This window comes from Sander lucioperca, chromosome 19 (genome assembly GCF_008315115.2).
Source record: "Sander lucioperca isolate FBNREF2018 chromosome 19, SLUC_FBN_1.2, whole genome shotgun sequence".
Classification (NCBI taxonomy): Eukaryota; Metazoa; Chordata; class Actinopteri; order Perciformes; family Percidae; genus Sander; species Sander lucioperca.
Window position 1 is genome coordinate 17,941,543 of NC_050191.1, and position 21,872 is coordinate 17,963,414.

General features: G+C 38.6%; 1 protein-coding gene across 3 annotated transcripts; it reads left to right on the forward strand.

Moving 5' to 3' along the window:
• Positions 1-1,843: 1,843 nt before the first annotated feature.
• Positions 1,844-21,811, forward strand: ptk2bb (protein tyrosine kinase 2 beta, b). 3 transcript variants are annotated; one of them, XM_031321858.2, is made up of 32 exons: positions 1,846-2,068; positions 4,089-4,183; positions 8,116-8,351; positions 8,923-9,101; positions 9,207-9,294; positions 10,381-10,460; positions 10,733-10,795; positions 11,056-11,110; positions 11,244-11,384; positions 11,504-11,578; positions 12,088-12,189; positions 12,357-12,474; positions 12,593-12,632; positions 12,862-12,893; positions 13,039-13,083; positions 13,175-13,272; positions 13,825-13,906; positions 13,995-14,095; positions 14,283-14,398; positions 14,833-14,933; positions 15,140-15,229; positions 16,056-16,260; positions 16,734-16,842; positions 16,950-17,009; positions 17,146-17,268; positions 17,459-17,611; positions 17,832-17,867; positions 18,543-18,567; positions 18,696-18,730; positions 18,982-19,116; positions 19,268-19,348; positions 20,271-21,811. In XM_031321858.2, exons 3-32 carry the CDS (start codon positions 8,154-8,156, stop codon positions 20,484-20,486), a joined length of 2,982 nt encoding a protein of 993 aa, XP_031177718.1. In that variant the 5' UTR covers positions 1,846-2,068; positions 4,089-4,183; positions 8,116-8,153; the 3' UTR covers positions 20,487-21,811. The 3 variants fall into 3 exon arrangements, with proteins under 3 accessions (XP_031177717.1, XP_031177718.1, XP_031177720.1); XM_031321857.2 differs by lacking the exon at positions 4,089-4,183 and having other exon boundaries at positions 1,844-2,068; positions 20,271-20,486; XM_031321860.2 differs by lacking the exons at positions 1,846-2,068; positions 4,089-4,183 and adding an exon at positions 5,769-5,938 and having other exon boundaries at positions 20,271-20,486.
• Positions 21,812-21,872: the final 61 nt, after the last annotated feature.

The window sequence follows — 21,872 nt, forward strand, 5'->3', positions numbered from 1 at the left end:
TTATGTTTCTAAATACTGGCACAGCTCAATGCAGGGAGGTGGCACCCAGCGAGGGCACAAGTGAAGGAGGAAGGTGTGATGGTGAGGATTTTAGGAGTTTCAGGGCAGTAGGGGTCTCAAAAAGTCAGTGTTAATGATCACATCAAGCCCAGTGAACAGTGAAACCATTGTAACTGCTAAAGCGTGCCATTGCAGAACCCATGCCTGCTACTGTCTTAATGCACACAAATCCGAGCTTGACGGGCACCTGTTGTGGATTCTTGGCCTTGACACTGCCCTGGTCTGCTGGGTGTTGTTTGGTCTTGTTCTGACCCAGACTTGAACTCCCTCACAGCTGTCACCGCTCCACACAGCTATTCAAATCTGCTCTGGCATAGAAAGCAGTACTGGATGCTACGACACGGGAAAGGGAAGACTGAGTGAATAAAAGATGCCACTGAGAAGATGGCTCACTGATGACTCTTATTTAATAATACGTTTCTTCCTATATGCTGCTGAAAGCATACACGCTGCATTTTTATTCAAATATATGTTGTATTCAAAGCTACAAATAACTCTTTTGGGCCAGTTTATACCATCCATTGAACAAAGTACATTTACTCGAGTACTTGTACTTTACTTCAGTGTTTCCATTTTACGGTACTTTCTTTGTTTTAACATCTGTATCTGACAGCTGTAGTTACTCTGCAAACCAAAACATATGATCAGTTAATAAAATATGATGCATTACTACAGGTTAAACTACCCAACGGTATATAAAATGGTTAAATTAGCTCCACCTCAACCAGCTACAACATGCAATTGCTGTTGCACATGCAATCCAAAAATATGATATATGATAATATATAATATAAGTACATTTTGGTAATGATAATAATGTTACTTTTACTTTAAAACGATTTCAAATGCAAGACTTTTACTTGTAATACTTTTGCACTATTATAGGAAGGATAATTTGAAAGACTGTTATATCTATAATATACATTGTCAATCTGTATTCATACGAGAATATATTCGCAGAACAAAAACCAAACTTCACTGTATTCAACACCATCTCTTTGGAACTTAGTCCGAATTGCTTGGCCATAAAAACTGTGTATGGATGTGAAAGACTGACATCATATAAGTTTCTATTCTTCTATCTCTTTATTTAATAGGTCATTTTTTTTGCTTTAATGTATGCATTGATTGGATAGTTTATATCTTCCTTTCACTATATGCTTGCTGTAAATTCTGTTCTCTGAATAAAGTTAGTGAATATTTGTGAATATTTGTGAAACACACACACACACACACACACACACACACACACACACACACACACACACACACACACACGCACACACACACAAACACACACACACACACAAACATTCGTTATTTTTTTTATACATCCCTTCAGTTATTTATGATCTACCTGTAAAGTATAAACAAGGTTGGGCCTTTAAAGTCCGTTTACAAGTCCAGGTTTATTTATTTCATTTAGCTTGCATCGCCATCTGCTGTTCAGGCGGTGTAATTACACCAGTATAAAGCCAATAACAGACAACTGAAAACGGGAAGTAGGCATGAAAGAGCTCAATATAAACAAAAAGTACACAAAGTGTCATATTCCAGGACTTCATTTGTTTGTAAAGTTTCTATTCTGTATATTAAAGTCGTTATTTAAAAAAAAAAAATAAAATAGATTGAGCGTTTTGCAACTAGCACAAGGTTTTGAAATGTACCATAACATTTAAAAATCACTCGTGCGTCAGAAAAAGACCACAACTCTGGCATGACTCAGCAGTAACACACAAGAAACAGACATACACTTTACTTTAAAATCTTGGCGGGGAAAGTAAGAGGTAGTCCGCCATATTCCCAGTTTATGAGGAAAATTCGGGAAATAAGGAAGTCCATGGGGCCCACCTTCCAGCAGAGTCTCATATAGGTGAGGGAGTGGCCACCTGCCACCTCTTGCTCGATAACAGTGTGACAGAACTGAAGAACCTTCAGGCCGGACTCTCCGCGAGGAGTTACACTTTCTGTCAAGTTTTTACTCTGAGAGGAATTAAATCAGAATCAGGTAAGACACAAGATTAATAGATCGCGAATGTGTATTTTAGCATAGGGATTTACAACTTCTGTTGAGGTGAGTCATTACAACTGATACAAGTGCTTGCAATAGGCCCACATTTATAGAGGTTCACGAAATAAATGGATCTATTTTAAACCATTACATGAGCTTAAAAGTAAAGATTTTTTTGTTTGACTGGTAAACAATATGTTATGTTTCTCTTTAAAAGATACATTTTTTTTGGTGGGACCAAGCAAAATGTAAAACTTGGCTTTGAAGCTTGAATAATTGCATTTTCTTCGAGGTAATGATATTGATTATAATGGCACAATGTGAAGTAGCATACTAGCTGCCATTTTCTCCCAGAGTGAGAGAACTTTGTTCTTTATCAAAGCAAGTCTGTGCAGGTGAAGAAGCAGCCAACCACATTCCAGTTCTTGCCTGGGGTCATGACGGTGCAGCATGCAGACCCTCGCAGCACACCACTGTTACAGAGCTAGGCCTGGCTGAATACCTGCCTGTGTTACATGAACCTAACAGGAAAAGAGCTATAACTACGGCACTCACTCACTCACTCACTTATTAACTCAGATTTCTAATTGATACACAAGTTATACAAGCATCAGATTTTTTAAATCATAAAAACATCCTTTTCTCAAATTATCTTTAAAGAAAATCTGAAGTCTGATTAAAGGCCACTTCAGTTGGATAAATAGCCTACTGTAGCATGGGTGGGTGTATTGAGATTTCTGAGAGTTTGATGCTGACAGTTTTCCTATAATGCACCTTCTGAGGACACTTCTTGATGGAATGGATAATGCAGTCACAATTGCATGTCATGACACATTCCGGCAAAAGCAGTGTGTCTTCCATTGCACCACTGTAACCTAACTGCAGTTAGAGAGACTGCAGAGAGACAGTCATAGATTGAACCTGAAGCACGACCCATATACTGGCTTTTTGAGATATTTAAAAAGTCCAATAACTATATAGCTGCCCACAGTGTAATAAACACCACCTAAACAATCAATCTTTGGATTTAGATCCCTTAGATTTGTTTGTTTTTTGTTAAAAGATTGTGAACAATATACACACTGAGCAGACCATTTCACAGTTGAAAAGTCAACTTGACATTGTGGACAAACTATGTAAAGGTAATGGTGACACTGTCTCTAATTTACCTCAAACCTGGTTTGATTATTTTCTCGTTTAATTGTCTTTAAAATGTCAAAAAATAGTGAAAAATCTCTTACTACAGAACTATGGAATGCTTGTAATATTTTGCTTTAAAAAAATACTTAAACAATCAGTTGACTAGGAAAATAGTTGTTGATTATTTTTCTTCTGATCCACTATTATTGGACTGATCATTGCAGCTCTGGAAATATAGCCTAGCCGTGTTTTTAAACCAAGGACCCTTTAACTGAACGAGAGACGGAGCAGGGAGCCCCTACTACTAATATTTAGGGCTGCCACCTCTTAGTCGATTAGTCGACTAATCGGTCGTTTTGGTCTTAGTCGACTAAGATTTCTTTAGTTGATGAGTCATTTTTTATGCTTATTCATGCTTAATTACTCATTTCCAAGAAACTTATGAGCACATTTCTGGTAAGCACAAGATTTAAAGTGGTGCTTTTGCAGGATTAATTGTGGAGAAACTCAGTTTTACAGATGGTTCATTAACTACATTTATATTGTGCTTTTCTAGTCTTAATCACCTCTCAAAGAGCACAGCTCTGTTGATTACATCAACTAATCGATTAATCGACAAAATCATATAAGTGTTAGTCGACTAAGAATTTCTTTAGTCGAGGACAGCCCTACTAATATTGTATAAAATGAAGTAGCAAGTTAACCTGGGCCTACAATAACTTGTAGGGCAGCCTAAAGCCTTTACATACCAAAATAATTTATCGGTCTCCTCTCTCTCAAGAGCAGCCTTGTTGAAGTTTGTAGTTTCTCCGCCAGCTGCTGTGGAATTTCAATCTCATCTGTCACCCTGAATCAGTCCCTGTCTTTCTCCTCCTAGATACTGTACATTTCTAACAAAACACTGGAGTCCAGAGAGGGTAGACTGGCAGCAGTAATATGAGGGAATAACTCCTAATCTGGACAGATGTTTGGGTACTAAATAATATTGCTGCTGCTGCAGCGTTTGTTGTGTCTGAGTGTTGCAAGAGTTAGTTTACTCCACCTTGCTTTCAGTTTGTGATAAAAATCTCCCTCGGGAATAGTTGTTACCATAACAACTGATCCCGAGGGAGATTTTGCCAGCATGACAGTGTTTAAGAGAGTCAACAACACTGTGTGCCTGGAAAGTGTCGTTTTTGTTTTGTTGTTTGTTAGAAAAACGCAGAAGAAAAGACTTCATGGCTGTGAGTGATTTTAATTAGTGGCTTTTATTGTTTAGATTAGTAGTTCTCAAACTTTTTCAATAATATACCCTTTTGAAATTTTTTTTCAGCCATGTACCCCCTGACCTTTTTGGTAGAAAAAAAAAATCTTTATAAAGTACAATACAGATCTGTGCTACAGTGTCTGCGTTAATAAATAACAACGTTGTAACTGAAAAACATTTAAATACTACATTTCAAATGTTTAGAATCACTAAATTCATTCATTATGAAATCAAATCAAATGACCACATTAAAAACAGCAGAGCACTGGGCCTGGGATCATTTCAACATTTTTGCTACTTGTGCTATAATACGATATTAGTTTTGGCACAATACGAAAAACATGCCTTTCTCAATACCTTACTTTGACAAATACAAACATATTTTTTTTATATTCAGCAAAATAAGCCAAACGTGGTTAAATGTTGTCTAAAATACAAGCGGCTGTCCAAGAACTTACAAAACACAGTATAAAATTGGTAAGATTATGATTTGAATCCATAAATATCTGAAAAAAAAGAACAAGTCACCAAGACCGTGAGTCTGACTGGGCATTTGATGGCAACTTTCAATGCCATACCATGATCTGTATTTATCAGACTTCTAAGAATTACACTTAATAAAAAGAGCCAATTTAGGAGTAAAAAAGTTCTTTGCTGAGTGTGAGCAAATGTAATCTCATCAAATTCTAAACAATATGTTTTAGTTTATTCATGTGAAATCTGTAATATATCCAGTAGCAAATAACGTGAACAATCTAATATATTTATGATATAAAAATGTATACATGTGAATGTAAACTATTAACAGTCTTTCTTTATGCCCCATTGTTCTGGGTTTAAGTTTTTAAGTGTTCATCAGTGACACAGAAAACATGTCCAAAGCTTCACCACAACCAGTGCTATTTATTGTGTCATTCATCATTCAGGCTAAACTTTTTCTTAATTTCTTCCAGATTTCTTTCTTTGATTTAGTTTTTTTTTTTTGTTTTTTTTTACATAGCTGACAAATATCTTGACACATCAGATGTTGCAATTCTTTCTGAGCATTTGTTGACTCATTGTTTGTTCCATGTGAGCCAAAGAGTGTATTTGTATCCACCACAGCCCCACATACTTAAAACCCTCCGCCTCCTCAATCCCCTCTTGTTTGGCCTCCCACACCCAGGTGATGGTGCAACATGCCAGCCATGCTGCAAACTCATCTTCTCTCTCTTTCCCCTTTTCTCTTTTTTCAATGTACACACACACACACACACACACACACACACACACACACACACACTTACACATAAACACACCGCACGGCCCTGCTGGGGAATTCATGGCCTCAGGCTAACAAAACACAACCCTGTCCAACAGCGGCAGCGGAAAGCCCTGAGAGAAACTAACACAACTCAGCTCCCTCGCAGCAGGCTAACAACATGGAGCTTCATTTATGAGAAAACACATTATGACTCTTTTCTGACGGACACTCTTGAGAGGTGGGTAACTGGCTGCCATGTCTACCTCACAGCTAGGAGGTTTGTTGTTAAGGTTGTTTCAAAGTATTTACTCTGTGTGCTGAGTCAACGTGCCCTCAGTTGTTTGATTGACAGGGCAGACTATTAATGTGCGGAGTTATGGTTGGGTGCTTAAGGTGAAAGAGTATTTTCCTAATTTGTTTTATTTAATGCGTCAGTTGGTTGCTGTAACCTGAAAGTTCAAATAAAGTATGTGCAGGCTTTCAGCTTTTTCACCCAATGAAAAGATAATGGTTGACTGTTTGGAGGCGTGCAGTTGCAGTTGGCTGCGATTGTGGCTGTGTGCTAAAGTTTTTACGACCTTCAGTAACCGTCACCATGTTTGTTTAAAACTAAGTGGTTGGAGCAGGATCTGTTGCAGGGATGTATTTTTTATGAGGCATTCATTTCTTAAAGGAGTGGTTAGACATTTTGGGAAATATTTTTATACACAAGAGTTTGATGAGAAGATCGATACCACTCTCATTTCTGTACAGATAATAAGTAGCTGGAGCTAGCAGCCGGTTAGCATAGCTTAGCACAAAGACTGGAAACAAGGGGAAACAGCTAGCCTGGCTCTGTCCCAAAGTGACAAAATCCACCTACTACCCCCGCACTGCACTTAGCATAGAAATACTCTGGTACATACCCCCCTTTAAAACCGCACAAATTGTCATTTTTACTTTTCGTTTTTTTTGTACGTATTAAAGGGGTTGTACTCGATATGCAGTCTGGGATTGTCTCCACACGGCTCTCGCAGACCGTTCCCCAACTTGTCAAATACTGGCGCTTTGTCACGGCCCTCAGCATCAGATATCGACGCACAAGGCACTCACATGCTCTAAGATGCACACGCGGCTGGACCAAAACAAAGAACAGAGAAGCTTGGATTACAACACACACAGAGGGAGTGTGACTTTATTCTCTGCTAAGAACGCCATTACCCCACTATATCTTTACTTAGGTAATAGTTTTTTTTTTTAAAGATTATTTTTTGGGCATTTTTAGGCCTTTATTGACAGGACAGCTGAAGAAATGAAAGGGGAGAGAGAGGGGGAATGACATGCAGCAAAGGGCCACAGGTCGGAGTCGAACCCAGGCCCGCTGCGTTGAGGAGGAAACCTCTATATATGGGCGCCCACTCTACCAACTGAGCTATCCGGGCGCCCAGGTAATAGTTGTTTACTGCTATATTTGTGTTCTAAATATCATGTAAAGCCCCTTTAAACAAACAAGATACATCGTGCTAAATAGTGATCTTTAGAGGTGCTGGTGGGTAGATATTTTTACCCTCAGACAGAGCCAGGCTTGCAGTTTCCCCTGTTTCGGGTCCATATGCTAAGCTAAGCTAACCATCTTGTGGTCAGACTCTCTCCGTGAAAGTGGTATCAATTGTCTCATCTTACTCTTGGCAAAAAAGCGTGTGAGAGTATTTCCCAAAATGTCAAATGATTCCTTTAAAAAGGACAGAAGAGCTGCTTCCCTGCTAAATTAGGAGTTGTTTCCACCTCAGATTCTTGCATGTAGGACAAATCAACACAGGTTGCATAACAGCCCGCAGCGAAGAAGCTACTACACAAGTTACTCAATCATCACTGTAGTTTGGTTTCGGACAGATTTAGGTGTTGTTTCAGTTTACGGCATTTTGTTGTCCCTGTCAGCCAGGTAGTTTCCCCTTTAACACTGCAAATGCTATGAGATGTAAGTTATGTTTGCATTCAGTAAGAAGAACGAATTTCAAGGAGTTTTCCCTCATTGATGTCTCCACACTGTCACAATTTGACTTCCTGAATCACACATGCCCTCACTTGCAGTAACTGTTAGGAAGGAATGTAATCAGTGGCTCTCTGAATCAAATAATGAGTCACAGACACCTCATGGCACAAGATCATGAATGTGAAGCGTAGTATGACTGTAGTACTATGATGAAGCAAGTCACAGAACAGTGTGTACTCTCGTGTTAAAGACACATTGTCACTACAGTTAAATCTTTGGATTACCTGGACTTTATTATATGAAACAGGCTTTCCTCTTCCTCTTATTTCTTCTATCTAATTTGTCATCTTTAGGATTGAAGATTGCAACCAGTTTAGGACCCCCAACGCTTTACTACTCATTTTAAAATCTTAATGAATCTTTTTCCTTTTGTCTGTTGAAAGGATGACGTGGATATGATGGTGCTTAATCAGCCTTGAAAATGTATGAGGTGATGTCCGGTGACACCCTGTCCTGGAAGGTGCTGACTTCAAGCCAAAGCAGCACAGAGTCCACCCCCGAATCGCACTTTACTGGGGACGGAGGGCCTACCAAGATCCTCAAAGTGTGCTTCTGCACCAACAACACCTTGGGCAAGAACTTCAAACTGGTTAAATGTGACAGCTCTTGGCAAATTAGGGTAAGAGAAATCTAAAATAAATCTGGGGAAGGGAGGTGATGTGTCAGAAGACTGTGATTAAGAGAGTAATCTTGTTTATCTGATGGAGTAGTTTCGATTACAAATCGAAAAAAACTTGTGTGTTTTGTATTTGAGCCAGACATCTGTTTTATTTAGCCTCCTTAAAGGTGCTCTAAGCGATGTCACGCGTTTTTTAGTCTACATTTTTTGTCACATACAGCAAACATCTCCTTACTATCTGCGAGCTGCCTGTCCCTTAACACACTGTAAAAAAACGCAGTCTCTGTAAACAGCCCAGGCTCCACAAACGGCAACAAAAACAAACTGCACCTTTAACATGCAGGAAAGGCAATCAATCCTTTATCGGTGTACAGCAACAGAAATGATGAGAGGAAGCATTTTTAAAGGTTTCAGTGCTTCTTTCAGTGATTTCTTTTACAGCTAATGTGTTAGCCCTTACATGTAAATTTGAAGCAAGTATCATCCACAAAGTCCAATAAATAGAAGGGTAAATAAAAGTTCATAATATTTAAAAAAAAAAATCAAAGATTGCTCATTTTGTCTCCTTTAGGCTATCATTCGTTCGATTCTGATCAGTGGTCGATTGGGGCCGAACATTGAACACACAGGATGCTACGGCCTCCTGCTGAAGCACCTGAAGTCAGATGAACTTCACTGGCTGCATCCAGATCTGACTGTCAGCGAGGTGGAGCAACGCTACGAGAGCCATCATGTTGAAGCTGAGTGGAGGTACTGATAGATTGCAAGGACGTTTGTGTCTAATTTGAACTTGTAAAGTGAGAGTATGGCATTTGATAAACTTGCATGGTGTGTCTGTTTTCTCTCCGAATGCAGGTATGACCTTCGTGTCAGATATGTTCCTGTCGATTTCGTGGAAAAATTCAAAGATGACCGATCTACGTTAGTGTATTTTTACCAACAGGTAACAAGCTGCAGTGTATTATATTGTTAAGTTGTTTGGCTGGTATAGGATTCATTGTTTAGACAATGAATTTTTGGCAATAAAAGGCGTTGTTTTCACACCACATAAGAGAGCAGCTGTCAATGTGTTTCCTTGGCTAGTTTTGTGTTGATAAAGTTGAATTAAAATTTAGGTGGCACTCCTTTAGTTTGGAACAACTCTACATTAGGGCTGCACGATATGAGGAAAATATCTAATTGTGATTATTTTGACTGATATTGCGATTGCGATATGATTCACGATATTGGAGGTAATGATAATTTTTTGCATTGTGATTCTCATTTTCATTGAAAAATAGTAAAACAATTTTTTTTAAATGAATATAGTGTGATTTTTGTGAGGATCTGGTCTGTAGGATACCATTTGTAGACCGGCACGTCTCTGCAGCGCCACAATACTACATTCAGAATGGTTTGACACATATTTTGCCTTTAACAAATATTGCGCCCCCCTCCTGCAATTTGGATATTACACAAGTCCATATTGCGATTTCTATAAAATTGCAGTTAATTGTGCAGCCCTACTCTACATATAACAGTGTAAAACCTTTAGTACCATATGACAGGGCCACAAAATGTTTGCTACCGGCCCGCTGGAAACCATTCAATTCTGCAGAGAAGCTGAATAATAATTATGAGCAGTACATTAAATCTGTGCTGTGTGGGTGGGTTGGCTCAGTGTGGCTGGGTTGGATCAGTGGGTAGAGCAGGCGCACCTATACTTGGAGGTTTATGCCTCGACGCAGAGGTCCAGGGTTAGAATCCGACTTGTGACGATTTCCTGCATGTCTTCCCCCTCTCTCTCCCCTTTCTCACCTAGCTGTCCTGTCAAATAAAGGCGGAAAAGCCCAAAAAATAATCTTAAAAAAAAAAAAAAACATCTGTGCTATTGGCCAGTATTGTCAATATAAAAACTGTCTGTGAGTGGAAATGGGAAAATAAATCTATATGAATCTTTATTTTGTCACCATATCAAATTATTTTTTACAATAGTGTAATAGTCCAGCTAACTGTAGTATTCATGTGTTTGTGTTTCATTTTATGATAGGTGCGTAGTGATTACATGCAGTATCATGCCTCTAAGGTCAGTGATGGGATGGCGCTGCAGCTGGGCTGTTTGGAGATAAGGTGAGTCACTGCAGTCCTCTCGCTCTTTTGCTCTCAAAGTCTTAATTAAATTCGTTTTATTGAGTGCAGTGAGTGCAAGGTTACTTGATGGAGTTGGTTAAAGTTATACTGGCAGGTTTTCCATGTGTTATACAGAATATACTCTGGTATGTTTCATGGGTTTATTATAGATGTAGAAGAGTAGGTCATAAAGTGACTTATTGTTTAGTTCTTTATGAAGAACATTTGGTTGTATAAAATTCATTAGTTGCTGAGATGTTTTCTTTTCATAGGAGGTTCTACAAAGACATGAATGCAAAAGGTCTCGAGAAGAAGTCCAACTTTGAGCTGCTAGAGTAAGTTTTTATTTTCCATTAATCTTGTAACTTTGGTGACATAACTTCACTCATTACTCTGTGTGGGTTGATGGTGAGCATTGAGTTACCCTTTAAAAGCCCTACTGGATAATGTTGCCGATAATCCTTGTAGCAGCTTGACTACCATTTTTGTAGTCAATTAAAAGATAACATTTAGAACATGATGTTTTAATCTGGTAGCAATATACATATATTTTAAAATTCCTACTATTTTTCTGAATGTTCCTTTACAAATGAAGAAAAGACGTGGGCCTGGACCTCTTCTTTCCTAAACAGCTGATTAACAGCATGAAGGTAAACTATGCTAACCATGCTTTTCTTAATGACTACCACATTTATTTTCCATATTTACTACTGGGTGGTCAATCAGACCTTCATCAGAATGTACATAAAAATAATGTTTTAAATGTCCCTGCTTGTGATCCAGCCAAAGCCGCTACGGAAGTTGATCCAGCAAACGTTTCAACAGTACGCAACACTCAAGGAGGACGACTGCATTATCAAGTTTTTTGAGACCCTCAAAGACTTCATCAACTACGATGAAGAGGTTTTCCCATGTGAACTAGTGGTGAGTAGCCCCCTAAATCCTATGGTAGTCATGGTTCTAAACATCAGGAGCTCCAAATCCAAATCTGCTCTTGTTCACATTAATATTACAAACATTTTCCCACGCTCACTTGCCAACAGCAAGGTTGGAGTCTTGCAGTGGAGCTGGTCATTGGTGGGAGGGGGATTCGCCAACGCACACACAAGAATTCAGCGGTAAGCATGGTTAAGATTTAGGTATTACTAGAGAGGGCTTTGACCTTTCATCATATATTACATTGTGTTGTGTTATATAGCTAATCTATCTAGCCTAGTTTCAGGATTTGTGTTAAAGAAATAGTTGACCATTTTGGGAAATGTGCTTATTCACTTCCTTGCTGAGAGTTAGAGAGAGAAGATTGATTGTCATAAAAGCGGAATTAATCTTCTCATCTAACTCTCGGCAAATAAGCACATTTCCCAACATGTAATTCTATTTCAATACAATAATAACTATTCCTTTGTAGTAACCCTATATACTTCTAAAAATACTACTGCTTTATTTATTCTGAAAGTTGTATTTATCAACTCCTTTCTGGATTTTTTTAAATCTAGACATATTTTTCAAAGAAACTGGTGCCTTGCCATCACTGGATGCTACATCATTATAGATCTAACACCGCTTATTAAATGTAATCAGTCTCATCATAATTACATTTATTGCATTCCTCTTTTATGTGCCTCAGCCTGTTTTTCTAGCCGACTTCAAACAGATCAAGAAAATACAATGCTTATCTCAGAGCGACGGCAAGGCTCTCATAGACCTCAACATAGAGGGGGCCAGACAAGTAAGTACCATGACACTATCTACCTAGTTATACAATATTACTTTGTACAGCGTTAAGAAGCAGAATAGCTAAAATAAGTCGATAGATATACTATAGAGAGCGTCTGCACAGGAATTGTGAGCCGGTACATGTGCTTACATTGTGGCCTTTTTTCTTCTTCCTGATAGCGTCTATCAATCAATGTGGCCACAGTCCCTATGGCAGAGAACATGATGGACCTTATTGATGGCTACTGCCGCTTGGAAACTGACACAGATGATACTGTCATCTACCGACCAAATAGAGGTGTGTACCACTCAGCCACTTCCCCTGCTGCAACATTACCGTGGTTAAAGCTTACAATACTTTTTAAAATGTATTATTTAATCTTAACTGGAATTATCATAACTAATTTCTATCCTAGATGCCAATGCACGGAATTCCCTACCTGAGATTCCTACAGAGTGAGTGGCTGTTTTTAAAACTTTGAATGATGTGTGCCCTCCCTCAGCATCAGCGTAGCTGCAGAGTCCAAGCTGTTATAATGTTCTTTGGTTGTAGGATGAAATGAAAAGTTTGAGTTATAAATGAGAAAGGCTGTTTTATTGAATCATTCTGTCAGCGCTCTGAGGAGCCATAAATTGAACATTTATAAGCGTGGCTTTCTCTCATTCTGCCTTTTCTGTGGAGCAGCAGAGACACCAGCTCGGTCAGACACAGCATGGGTGAGCTGACTGTTTTCACAGTTTTACATAACCTCCATGTACAGTATAATGCTATACATAGCATCTTCAAAGCCAAACACTTATGTCATTATCTTAAAAAGTAAAATAAAGTAAAAGCAAATTGATCTTTCTTTCGTATTTTCAGGGTCAGAAATCTATTGTGAGATTCTCGATGAAAGGCCCAAATCAGGTTCGTCGAAAGTTTGTATTCATGTCTTTTGCAGAATAATAGCTGTGGAACTCACTTTTGAACTATCGTCAATTTAAATCTTTTTCTGTAGTTATTAAGTACGGGATCAACCGAAGTGACATTGTTCTCGGCCGAATCCTTGGTGAGGGTTTTTTCGGGGAAGTCTACGATGGAGTTTACAAAAAGGGTGTAAGTGCATCCCCCTAGTTGAATTATATCAATACTACCAGCAAAAAAGGATACAACTATCTATAAACTGACTACAGACTAGAATTGTGGGAAGCTTGTTGGAGGAATATAAATTAATACAATATTTATGTTACCAGGAGTGACAATTGCTGCATAAAATATGTAGCTATAGAATATAAGATCGTATTGACTTGAATTACACATGTAGTAGAGCTGCAACTGACATTTATTTAAAACTGCTTTTCAGAATGATCTAAAGCCTAAATGAAGATCTTCAGATTACAAGTTTTGTCTGACCAACAGTCCCAAACGCTAAATCTACCAGTTTACTGTCACATGAGACCAATGAAAGCAGAAAATCGGCACGATTGAGAAGCTGTAACCAAAGAATGTTCGGTTTTTGTTTGAAAAATGTATACATTTATTGAAAAATTATCAAAATAGTTGTAGATTAATGTTCTGTCCGCTACAGTCTGTCTGTAAATGCTTTCACTAGTTTCCATTCAAATGTTCATAGCATCACGGTGTCTTTTTCCGTGGTTGATTTAACAGAATGGCGAGAAGATTAACGTGGCAGTGAAGACCTGCAAAGACTGTTCACCTGATGTGATGGAGAAGTTCATGAGTGAAGCAGGTAATTAGTAAAATGTGTAGAATATAATGAAGCAAATGTGATAACAATAACTGTGACAATAACTATGGGGACTTTGTGTGCTTGCCAGTAATTATGAAGAACCTCAATCATCAGAACATTGTCAAACTGATTGGAATCATAGAGGACGACCCTGTGTGGATCGTCATGGAGCTTTATCAGTATGGAGAGGTTAGTGCCAATCTTAATTCCATGATTTCAGTTTTAATCTAATCGTACTCTGGAGTTGAACTGAAATCTTGCACAGTTCTGTCATGAGTCATTGTGTTGCAGCTTGATTCATGCATCTCAGCAAGACAGAAAATCTGTGCAGATGAAGAATAAGTGATTCCTGTCTTATTTAAATGTGACATTGCAGCTCGGGAACTACCTAACTCAGAACCAGAACAAGCTGACAAATATAACTCTGGTGCTGTTCAGCCTGCAGATCTGCAAAGCTCTTGTCTACCTTGAAGGGGTCAACATGGTGCACAGGTGAGAGGCTCCTATAAGGCAGTGACAATAGAGCATTCATTTTTCATTTAAATGAAGCATTTATACTGAGACACAGCATTACAGAAAGTTGATGTGAGATGACAGAGAAACATGTCACGCTCAGTTGTTTCTGCAGAATGTTATCAACACGTTTCTGACAGCAAAGCAGCTGTTTTGGATTTAATATCCTGTGAAGAAAAAAAACACAGACGAAGGAAGTTACTTTCTGCTTCTGTGGAAAATTCAAAGATTCCTTTTGTATCCTTTTTTTGCTGCAATCGTGGCAGCACCGCAGTGATCAAGAGGGAAATTCAGGTCAATCAGAAAGGGCTTAGGGCCATTTCAGAAACTCTGCCTGTATTATCTAGATATTTACCATCTCCATCTGTAAATACATATATGTTTCTTTCTGTCTTATTCGTGTTTTGTTACAGAGACATTGCGGTTCGGAATGTGTTAGTCGCCAGTCCAGACTGTGTGAAGCTCGGAGACTTTGGTCTGTCGAGATACATTGAGCATGAAGAATATTACAAAGGTAAAGAGAGGCACTAAGGAGAATAAAGCTGGTCTGATTGGTCACCTAATTGTCTAAATTGTAATGCATACACACACATATCCCTGACTTAAAATATAACACAACATAATATAGTTGCCACATTTTGAAAATGTACATCTTTTTGTCCCTGTCCAAAAATGAAAAATGTTGATCACAAAATACCAACTTCACCTATTTCTTTACAGCATCTGTTACTCGCTTGCCAATCAAGTGGATGGCTCCGGAATCCATCAACTTCAGACGTTTCACCACAGCCAGTGATGTCTGGATGTTTGGTGAGCTTGTGATCCACTAAAATACAGTACATCAGCTCAGTGTAAAGACCTTTAGTGGGTTCGGGGAATGAGACAGGAAACCACACTCACTCACACGTGGCAAAATACAGGTGGCTGGTTAATCTTCACCCAAAAAAAGTACTGGATGATTTTTATGACAAAATGACTTCAACTGATATTATATCCAGTACTATAGGCACACAGTATTATCTCCTTTGGGGAATTCAGGGATGATGGATTAGAAACCATGTTATATACGTTTGTATAGAGCATGTACAAGATCTACTAATTACATGATTCAATAATCAAGTGACAGTATAATCTGTTATCTCCTGTGATCTGCAGAATTTCATACCAATAGCCTAATTACAATCAAATGGATCACAGGAAACATCTCAGATCTTGTGTATTTACTTCAACTTCTCTAAGGTGTCAGACCCAAAAATGGAAACATTGGCATACTCTGACCTTTAATGATTTGTTTAGACACCCTCGTCTTTTTGCCTAAGAGATAGAGCCAAAGCAAACAAGGCATAAGAACCTTAATGCTCCTCATTATTTATATGCCCGCCGCAATAATACTGGTTTGTGTCCTCCCCTAAAGCTGCACATTTTCTGGAACATAACCAAACTATCTATTATTTATGTTTTCAAGGCAAAGAAAAAGTGAACCACTCTGTGCGTTTGAAAGGAAACGAGAAATGAAAAAGAGCCAGCAGCTTGGTTTTGGGGCCATGAGACAAACCAGTATTATTGCAATGGGCATATAAAGCATGGTAGGTTCGAACCTTACGTCTAAGCATTTCTTTGTTTCTCTTCTCGATAGCTGTATGTATGTGGGAGATAATGAGTGTTGGACAGCAGCCGTTTTTCTGGCTTGAGAACAGAGATGTGATCAACCAACTGGAGCAGGGAATCAGGCTACCCAAGCCGGACAACTGTCCTCCTGCCCTCTATTCACTCATGACGCGCTGCTGGTCCTACGACCCCAGAGAGAGACCCAACTTCACCGAGCTGGTGGTCAAGATCAGGTACTTCTCTATTTGATATAAGATGTATTCAATAACAAGCTCTGAGTGAATATGAATAAATACCCTTAAACTAAGGTGGGATATAGGGTGATGACCTTTCTCTAATGATTATTACTTATACTCCTTTTCTCATGAGTCAATGGTTTGTAACTCTCAATTGGCAATTTCCGTTGACTCATGAAGAACAATGACAAAGGTTACTGTTGTTTTATTTTAGCCTCTGCAAAGATGCAAAAAGTGTCTTGATTTAATGTATCAATTCAACTCTCTTCCCAGAGTAAATTTAATATAGAAGGAGTTCGGTCAATGGATCGCTGGTTAGTTTAAACTTGTAAACGATTAAGATGGTAGATCAGCGGTGCACTGAAATGATTTAGTGCAGTATATAGTTACCTGCAATAACAGCCATTTAGGTGTATTTTTAGACCTCTCTTACTAAGACATGATATAACTTGTTGTCTAAAATCTGTCAGTGATGTCCACAAGATGGAGAAGGAGCAGGAAGCGGAGAGAGAGAGGGACAGAGCGCGCACCACAAAATTATTTGACACCAAGTTCAACTTCAACGAGCCTCCTCCCAAGGTACGGGTCAAATTCAGCCAGTTACATGTTACACAACATCACATTATATAAATGTAATGTTTTAATTTGGTGTATATTTTAATACAGCTTTTTAATATTTACTGCAGCCTTCAAGAACGCAACCTGGGCGCTTTGGGAACATGCTCAGTATTGGTCTACACAATCAGGTACAGTAGCGTACCCAAGTACCCTCTAACCTGTTTTCTCCAAGATGACAGGCTTTACTTAAAAAATATATTCATGTAAGTCGTGTGTGTGTGTGTGTGTGTGTGTGTGTGTGTGTGTGTGTGTGTGTCTGTGCAGCTGAACGAGGCTTTGTGTGCCAGCTCACCTGACCTGGCCAGCCCATGTGATTACCAGTCCCCCGCCGACTCCATGAGCAGTCTCACGTTGCCATCCTTCTCCTCTCGACCTCGAAGCATGGCGGTAAGTAAGACTCAGCACTTTGTCTAAAGGTCTAATCTTGTCTGTATGTTTGTCACTTTCCTTACATTTGAAGTCATGTGTTAAAATGTTGCTAGGTCTGGAATTAAAAAAGAATGCATTTAGAAAATAAACAAAACAGCTTTGTGTGTTGTTAACGGTCATTCTTCTGTTACATTTCAACCGATTTTAGGAGGGCGACTTTCTTCGAGTGGAACCGAAAAGCAGGGAGGACGCCACGGTCCTGTGGCAGAGGGAGAGACAGCACATGCAGAACACTCTCCGCCAGCAGAAAGAAGACATGATGGAGGATAAAAAGTGGCTGAAAGAGGAGGAGAGACTCCTGGTGGGAAACAGAGCATTAACTCTTGTCAGCCCCCTCTCTGTGATTCTGTCCCCCCCCCCCTCAATTTAATGATGCCCTGGAGGCTCAGTGGAATTAGACATCGTTAAACAATATCAACCTACTCATTTACTCTCGACGCCCCACTAGTTCCCCTGATAACAGTTCCAAATAGGGGTCCATGTCCATATTCTATAAAATAAACTTGCCTGTTCTTTTTCAGGACCCCATGGGACCAGAGGACGCTGCCGGCCCAGCGGTAGGTGTCTGCCTACAGAAACTGTAATTTCAGTCACATTAAAAGAAAAATCTACTTTAAATAATGTTAATGCTTAATGCTTTTGGCGACGTAGCTTACATTTCTGAGCCCAGCATGATGCCACACAACATGTAGTAGTTTGCGTAGTGTAGTGAAAACTGTTTTCAGCTACCTAAAACTTCTGTAGCAGCAGTAAAGTAAGTATGGTTATTTAAATTGGAAATCAAAGCAATTAAAGTGCAACGATGACATTTTGTGATCATAGGAGAACTAAAAACAGAAAATAGACGTTTCCAAAATGCCAAAAAGGAATTAAAAAAAAGGACATTTTTGTCTTTCTTCTTCAGTGATCAGGAACACAAGATCTAATGCACTGAAATGTATTACAACATAACCATTATCTACTTGCAGAAGTTCATACATTGTTTTATAGGGTATGAACATTAAGAGAAGCATTATTGGAATTGTAGGAAACCAACAGAATTACTGGAGGCACGCTTTAGTGAAAGTAGAACAGAAACACTAAAAATGATAAGTGAGATTTAAGGGAATTGAGTGATTGTCACAGATTTATATAATTATTTGTCTGCAAATAGTCCTGCTATTTACAAGTATAGACAACATTGTTTTATTTTCCAATCCTCATGAAATTCATACTTTTCCAATTCATTTTAGTCCCCTGAAGCTGACGCACAGAATGGTAAGCGCTCAAAAGAAATGAGTGAATTCCCTTTTATTTCAAGTCATTCTGAAAGCTATCATTGCTCTCTAAACCCTCCTGTTTTTCTTTTCTTTCTCGTTCATATTGTTAATCTTTCTGCACTGCAGCACCTCCAGAAAAGCCCCCACGGCTCACAGCACAGGTAATTATATTGATTAATTTTTTTTAAATGTAATATTTGTTTAGCCCCCTGACAAGACCATTTAGTTGTATTAGCTTTGATTTTTAGATTTTAAATTTATAATGAACTCAGTCATCTCAAGAAAGTAAAATGACCTTTCAATTGAAAGGGAATTGCCAACATGCATTTAAAATAGTGCCCAGTGATCCTTTGTGTAAATTAATGAGGATGAGTATTTTAATTATTAAAACACATTATTTCCTCTTACTTAGCCTGCACCCACAGCTGAGCTGGACCGCTCTGACGACAAAGTGTACCAATATGTCATGGAACTGGTCAAAGTTGTTGTCCAACTCAAGAATGACATCACTGATTCACCCCCGGAAAAATATATCACCGTTGTCAAGGTACACAGAGACACAAATCTGTATTTTACTTCATTTTTACAGTTTGCTGCTGCTGCTTTAGAGGCAAATTAAAGGTGTGTGAATTGTAATGGAAAACAAACCTCTTGAGTCATACAGCTGATTTATTATCTGCATTGATCTCTGCCCACAGTCTGTTGGGATGGCTTTACGAGATCTGATTCGCAGCGTGGATGACATACTGCCCACCTTACACAAGTCTGTCAGGACTGAGGTATAGTATATTGTCTGCAGCCTGTTGGCTGTGTTTTCTCCTCTCCTGACTCTTTCTTTATTGATTTTTGGTTCCTGCTGTTTGTCACTGAAACAGAACATTGCATAACATTTCTTCAAACACAAAGAAGCACAGAGGAAATGACCATTTCACGTTTACTGTTCTGGCTGAGTACACCCAAAATCCAAAGCTCGTATATTAGAGCAGTTTCTACAAAGCCATATTTATCATTATCTTACTTAAAACAAGAACATCTGATGCACACGGGGGCTCAACAAAATGTACCTAAAGGGCCATATATGTGCTGTACATGAAAAACAGTCAAACAGTTGACATTAATAAGTTTAAAAAAATTACTGTAGTCTATTTATTTGGATTACACAATATTGTACATGTGCGTTTTATAGGCCTTTTTCACAGGAGACATTTTGTTATAGTAGGAAAAGTGTGTTACTAATAACATAAACAATGGCTCTGTTGAATTCAAATGTCCCAGTAAGTCATGGCAGTGTTGACAGTGAGTCAGCATGCATACCAAGACCCTAACACTGAAGAAGGTAAATGTAATTCAGTCATCATTCATTTTATTATTTACACCTGTGCTTTTCCTACTATGACATTTCAAAATGTCTTCCATGAAAAAAGGGCCGACAGTGCCCATCAATGGACCTTTTTCACAGCAGACATTTACTTGTCGTAGTAGGAAAAGCACAGCTGAAATTGATAACCTTAACAATGGCTCAATTCCATCAAGGTCCCAGTAAGCTATTTCAGTGAGTCAGCATGCACAATACCAGGGCCTCTCCTAAGTGTAATGCAGCCATCATTAATGGTTTTGAATACGCATGTGCTTTTCCTACTATGACATGTCAACATGTCTGCCATGAAAAAGGTCTATTAAGTTTGCTAACCATCCCTACAGATCGAGGGCACCCAGAAGCTGCTGAACCATGACATGGCGGAGCTGATCAACAAAATGCGGATGGCCCAGCAGAATTCCATCACCTCGTTGAAGGAGGAGTGTCAGAAACAGATGCTGGCTGCAGCACACACTCTGGCTATGGACAGCAAGAACATGTTGGATGCTGTGGACCAAGCCAGAGTTAGGGCCAATTTAGCCAAGCCAGTGGTCCTCTAGTGGACTATAAGCCCTCTTATTCAGTTTAGACATCAAGCTGATGATTCACAACTACTGAGCATTAACATTTGCACAGTTAAGCATTTTTGTTTTGATCAAACTGCTTAAAATATATTATACCTGTAAATGTGTTTTAAAGCTGGGGTAGGCATTTTTCTGAAAAAGGCAAAAAAACCGCCAGAATATGAAAATACGGGCTCTCAGTCCTAAGCCCCTCCCACCAGACAGGCACGGGCATACACACGCACTTAATACAGTAACCTGTACGAGTACTAGTCATTAATTTCAATCATCCCAATCTGATCCTGATCCCAGTAGCGTTATACGGTTGTAAACTTGTGGGCTTGTAAAGCCCTTTGAGATGACATACTGTGATTAGAGGCGCTAGACAGATACATAAACATGAACTTCTATCAGCCTATATATAGCTGTGAGCCTTTAGCAACAGTTAGCAGAAGGCTAAACTGTTAGCAACATTTTCTCTCCATCTCAGAAGTGCTTCACCAATATTGACCGTTTATTGTCATTGACTCTCTTTTACAGAAGTCTGTCATCTTTTTTTGGGTTGCTTTGCAGCGTAGGCAGTTGTTGCCAATGCTTAAATAGCAACTTTTTCTGCAGGTTTTTCGCCATTGAATCAGGCTTTTACCATCTAAAGGGACGTGCACATGCATCTGCATTTGTAGAATAGCCAATAGGAACGGCCTCATTCTGAAATGACCTATGATTGACCAAAGTCTCCCGTCACCGGCTCAACCCAAAAATAAGTGCATGAGTCTAGTTTTCTGTCAGACTACTTCAATTACAATATGCTGAAAGTTTATTATGGAATTTTTATACATTTTTATAAATTTAAATATGATGCTATTGGCATCATATTTACGATGCCGTCATTTTAGACAAATTTCCACTACATTTAATGTAAACTTCTCTTTTGTGATAGGTGAGATATTGACGTAAATATCTGCTCAGAAATTGATTTATCCTTGTAAATATAAAATGTGTCTTTGGGCAAGAACAATTGCCGAGAAAAAGAAAAAGAAATAATGCAAATTAAAACAAGTAAATGATTTACTCTTTCAAACCTGTCAACAGTGAAATGCCAATTTAAAAAAACAAATACAGTATATATCTCAAGTTTGACTATGATGCATTATATTGAAATTATTAGATGAAGACTACAATGGTATGTATAATGGATTGTCAGATATGTGTCAGGTACTCTTAAAAGAAAGATTTTTGTATTATGTCTATTATTATAAAATATGAAATTCTAGCACGTAGATCAAGTGATATAAAAATAAATATCATGATGTATACTACTATACATGCATGTTCATTGTTGCTGTTGAATATTTAAATATAGATATTCTGCGAAGGACGACT

What these genes read in the sequence shown, in the direction of transcription:
- ptk2bb (XM_031321857.2), top strand. Translation starts at nt 8,154, where the DNA reads ATGTATGAGGTGATGTCCGGTGACACCCTGTCCTGGAAGGTGCTGACT. An exon ending in TAGTGTATTTTTACCAACAG is followed by an intron (nt 9,295 to 10,380) that starts GTAACAAGCTGC and finishes ATTTTATGATAG; the next exon opens with GTGCGTAGTGATTACATGCA. An exon ending in AGGACGCTGCCGGCCCAGCG is followed by an intron (nt 17,868 to 18,542) that starts GTAGGTGTCTGC and finishes AATTCATTTTAG; the next exon opens with TCCCCTGAAGCTGACGCACA.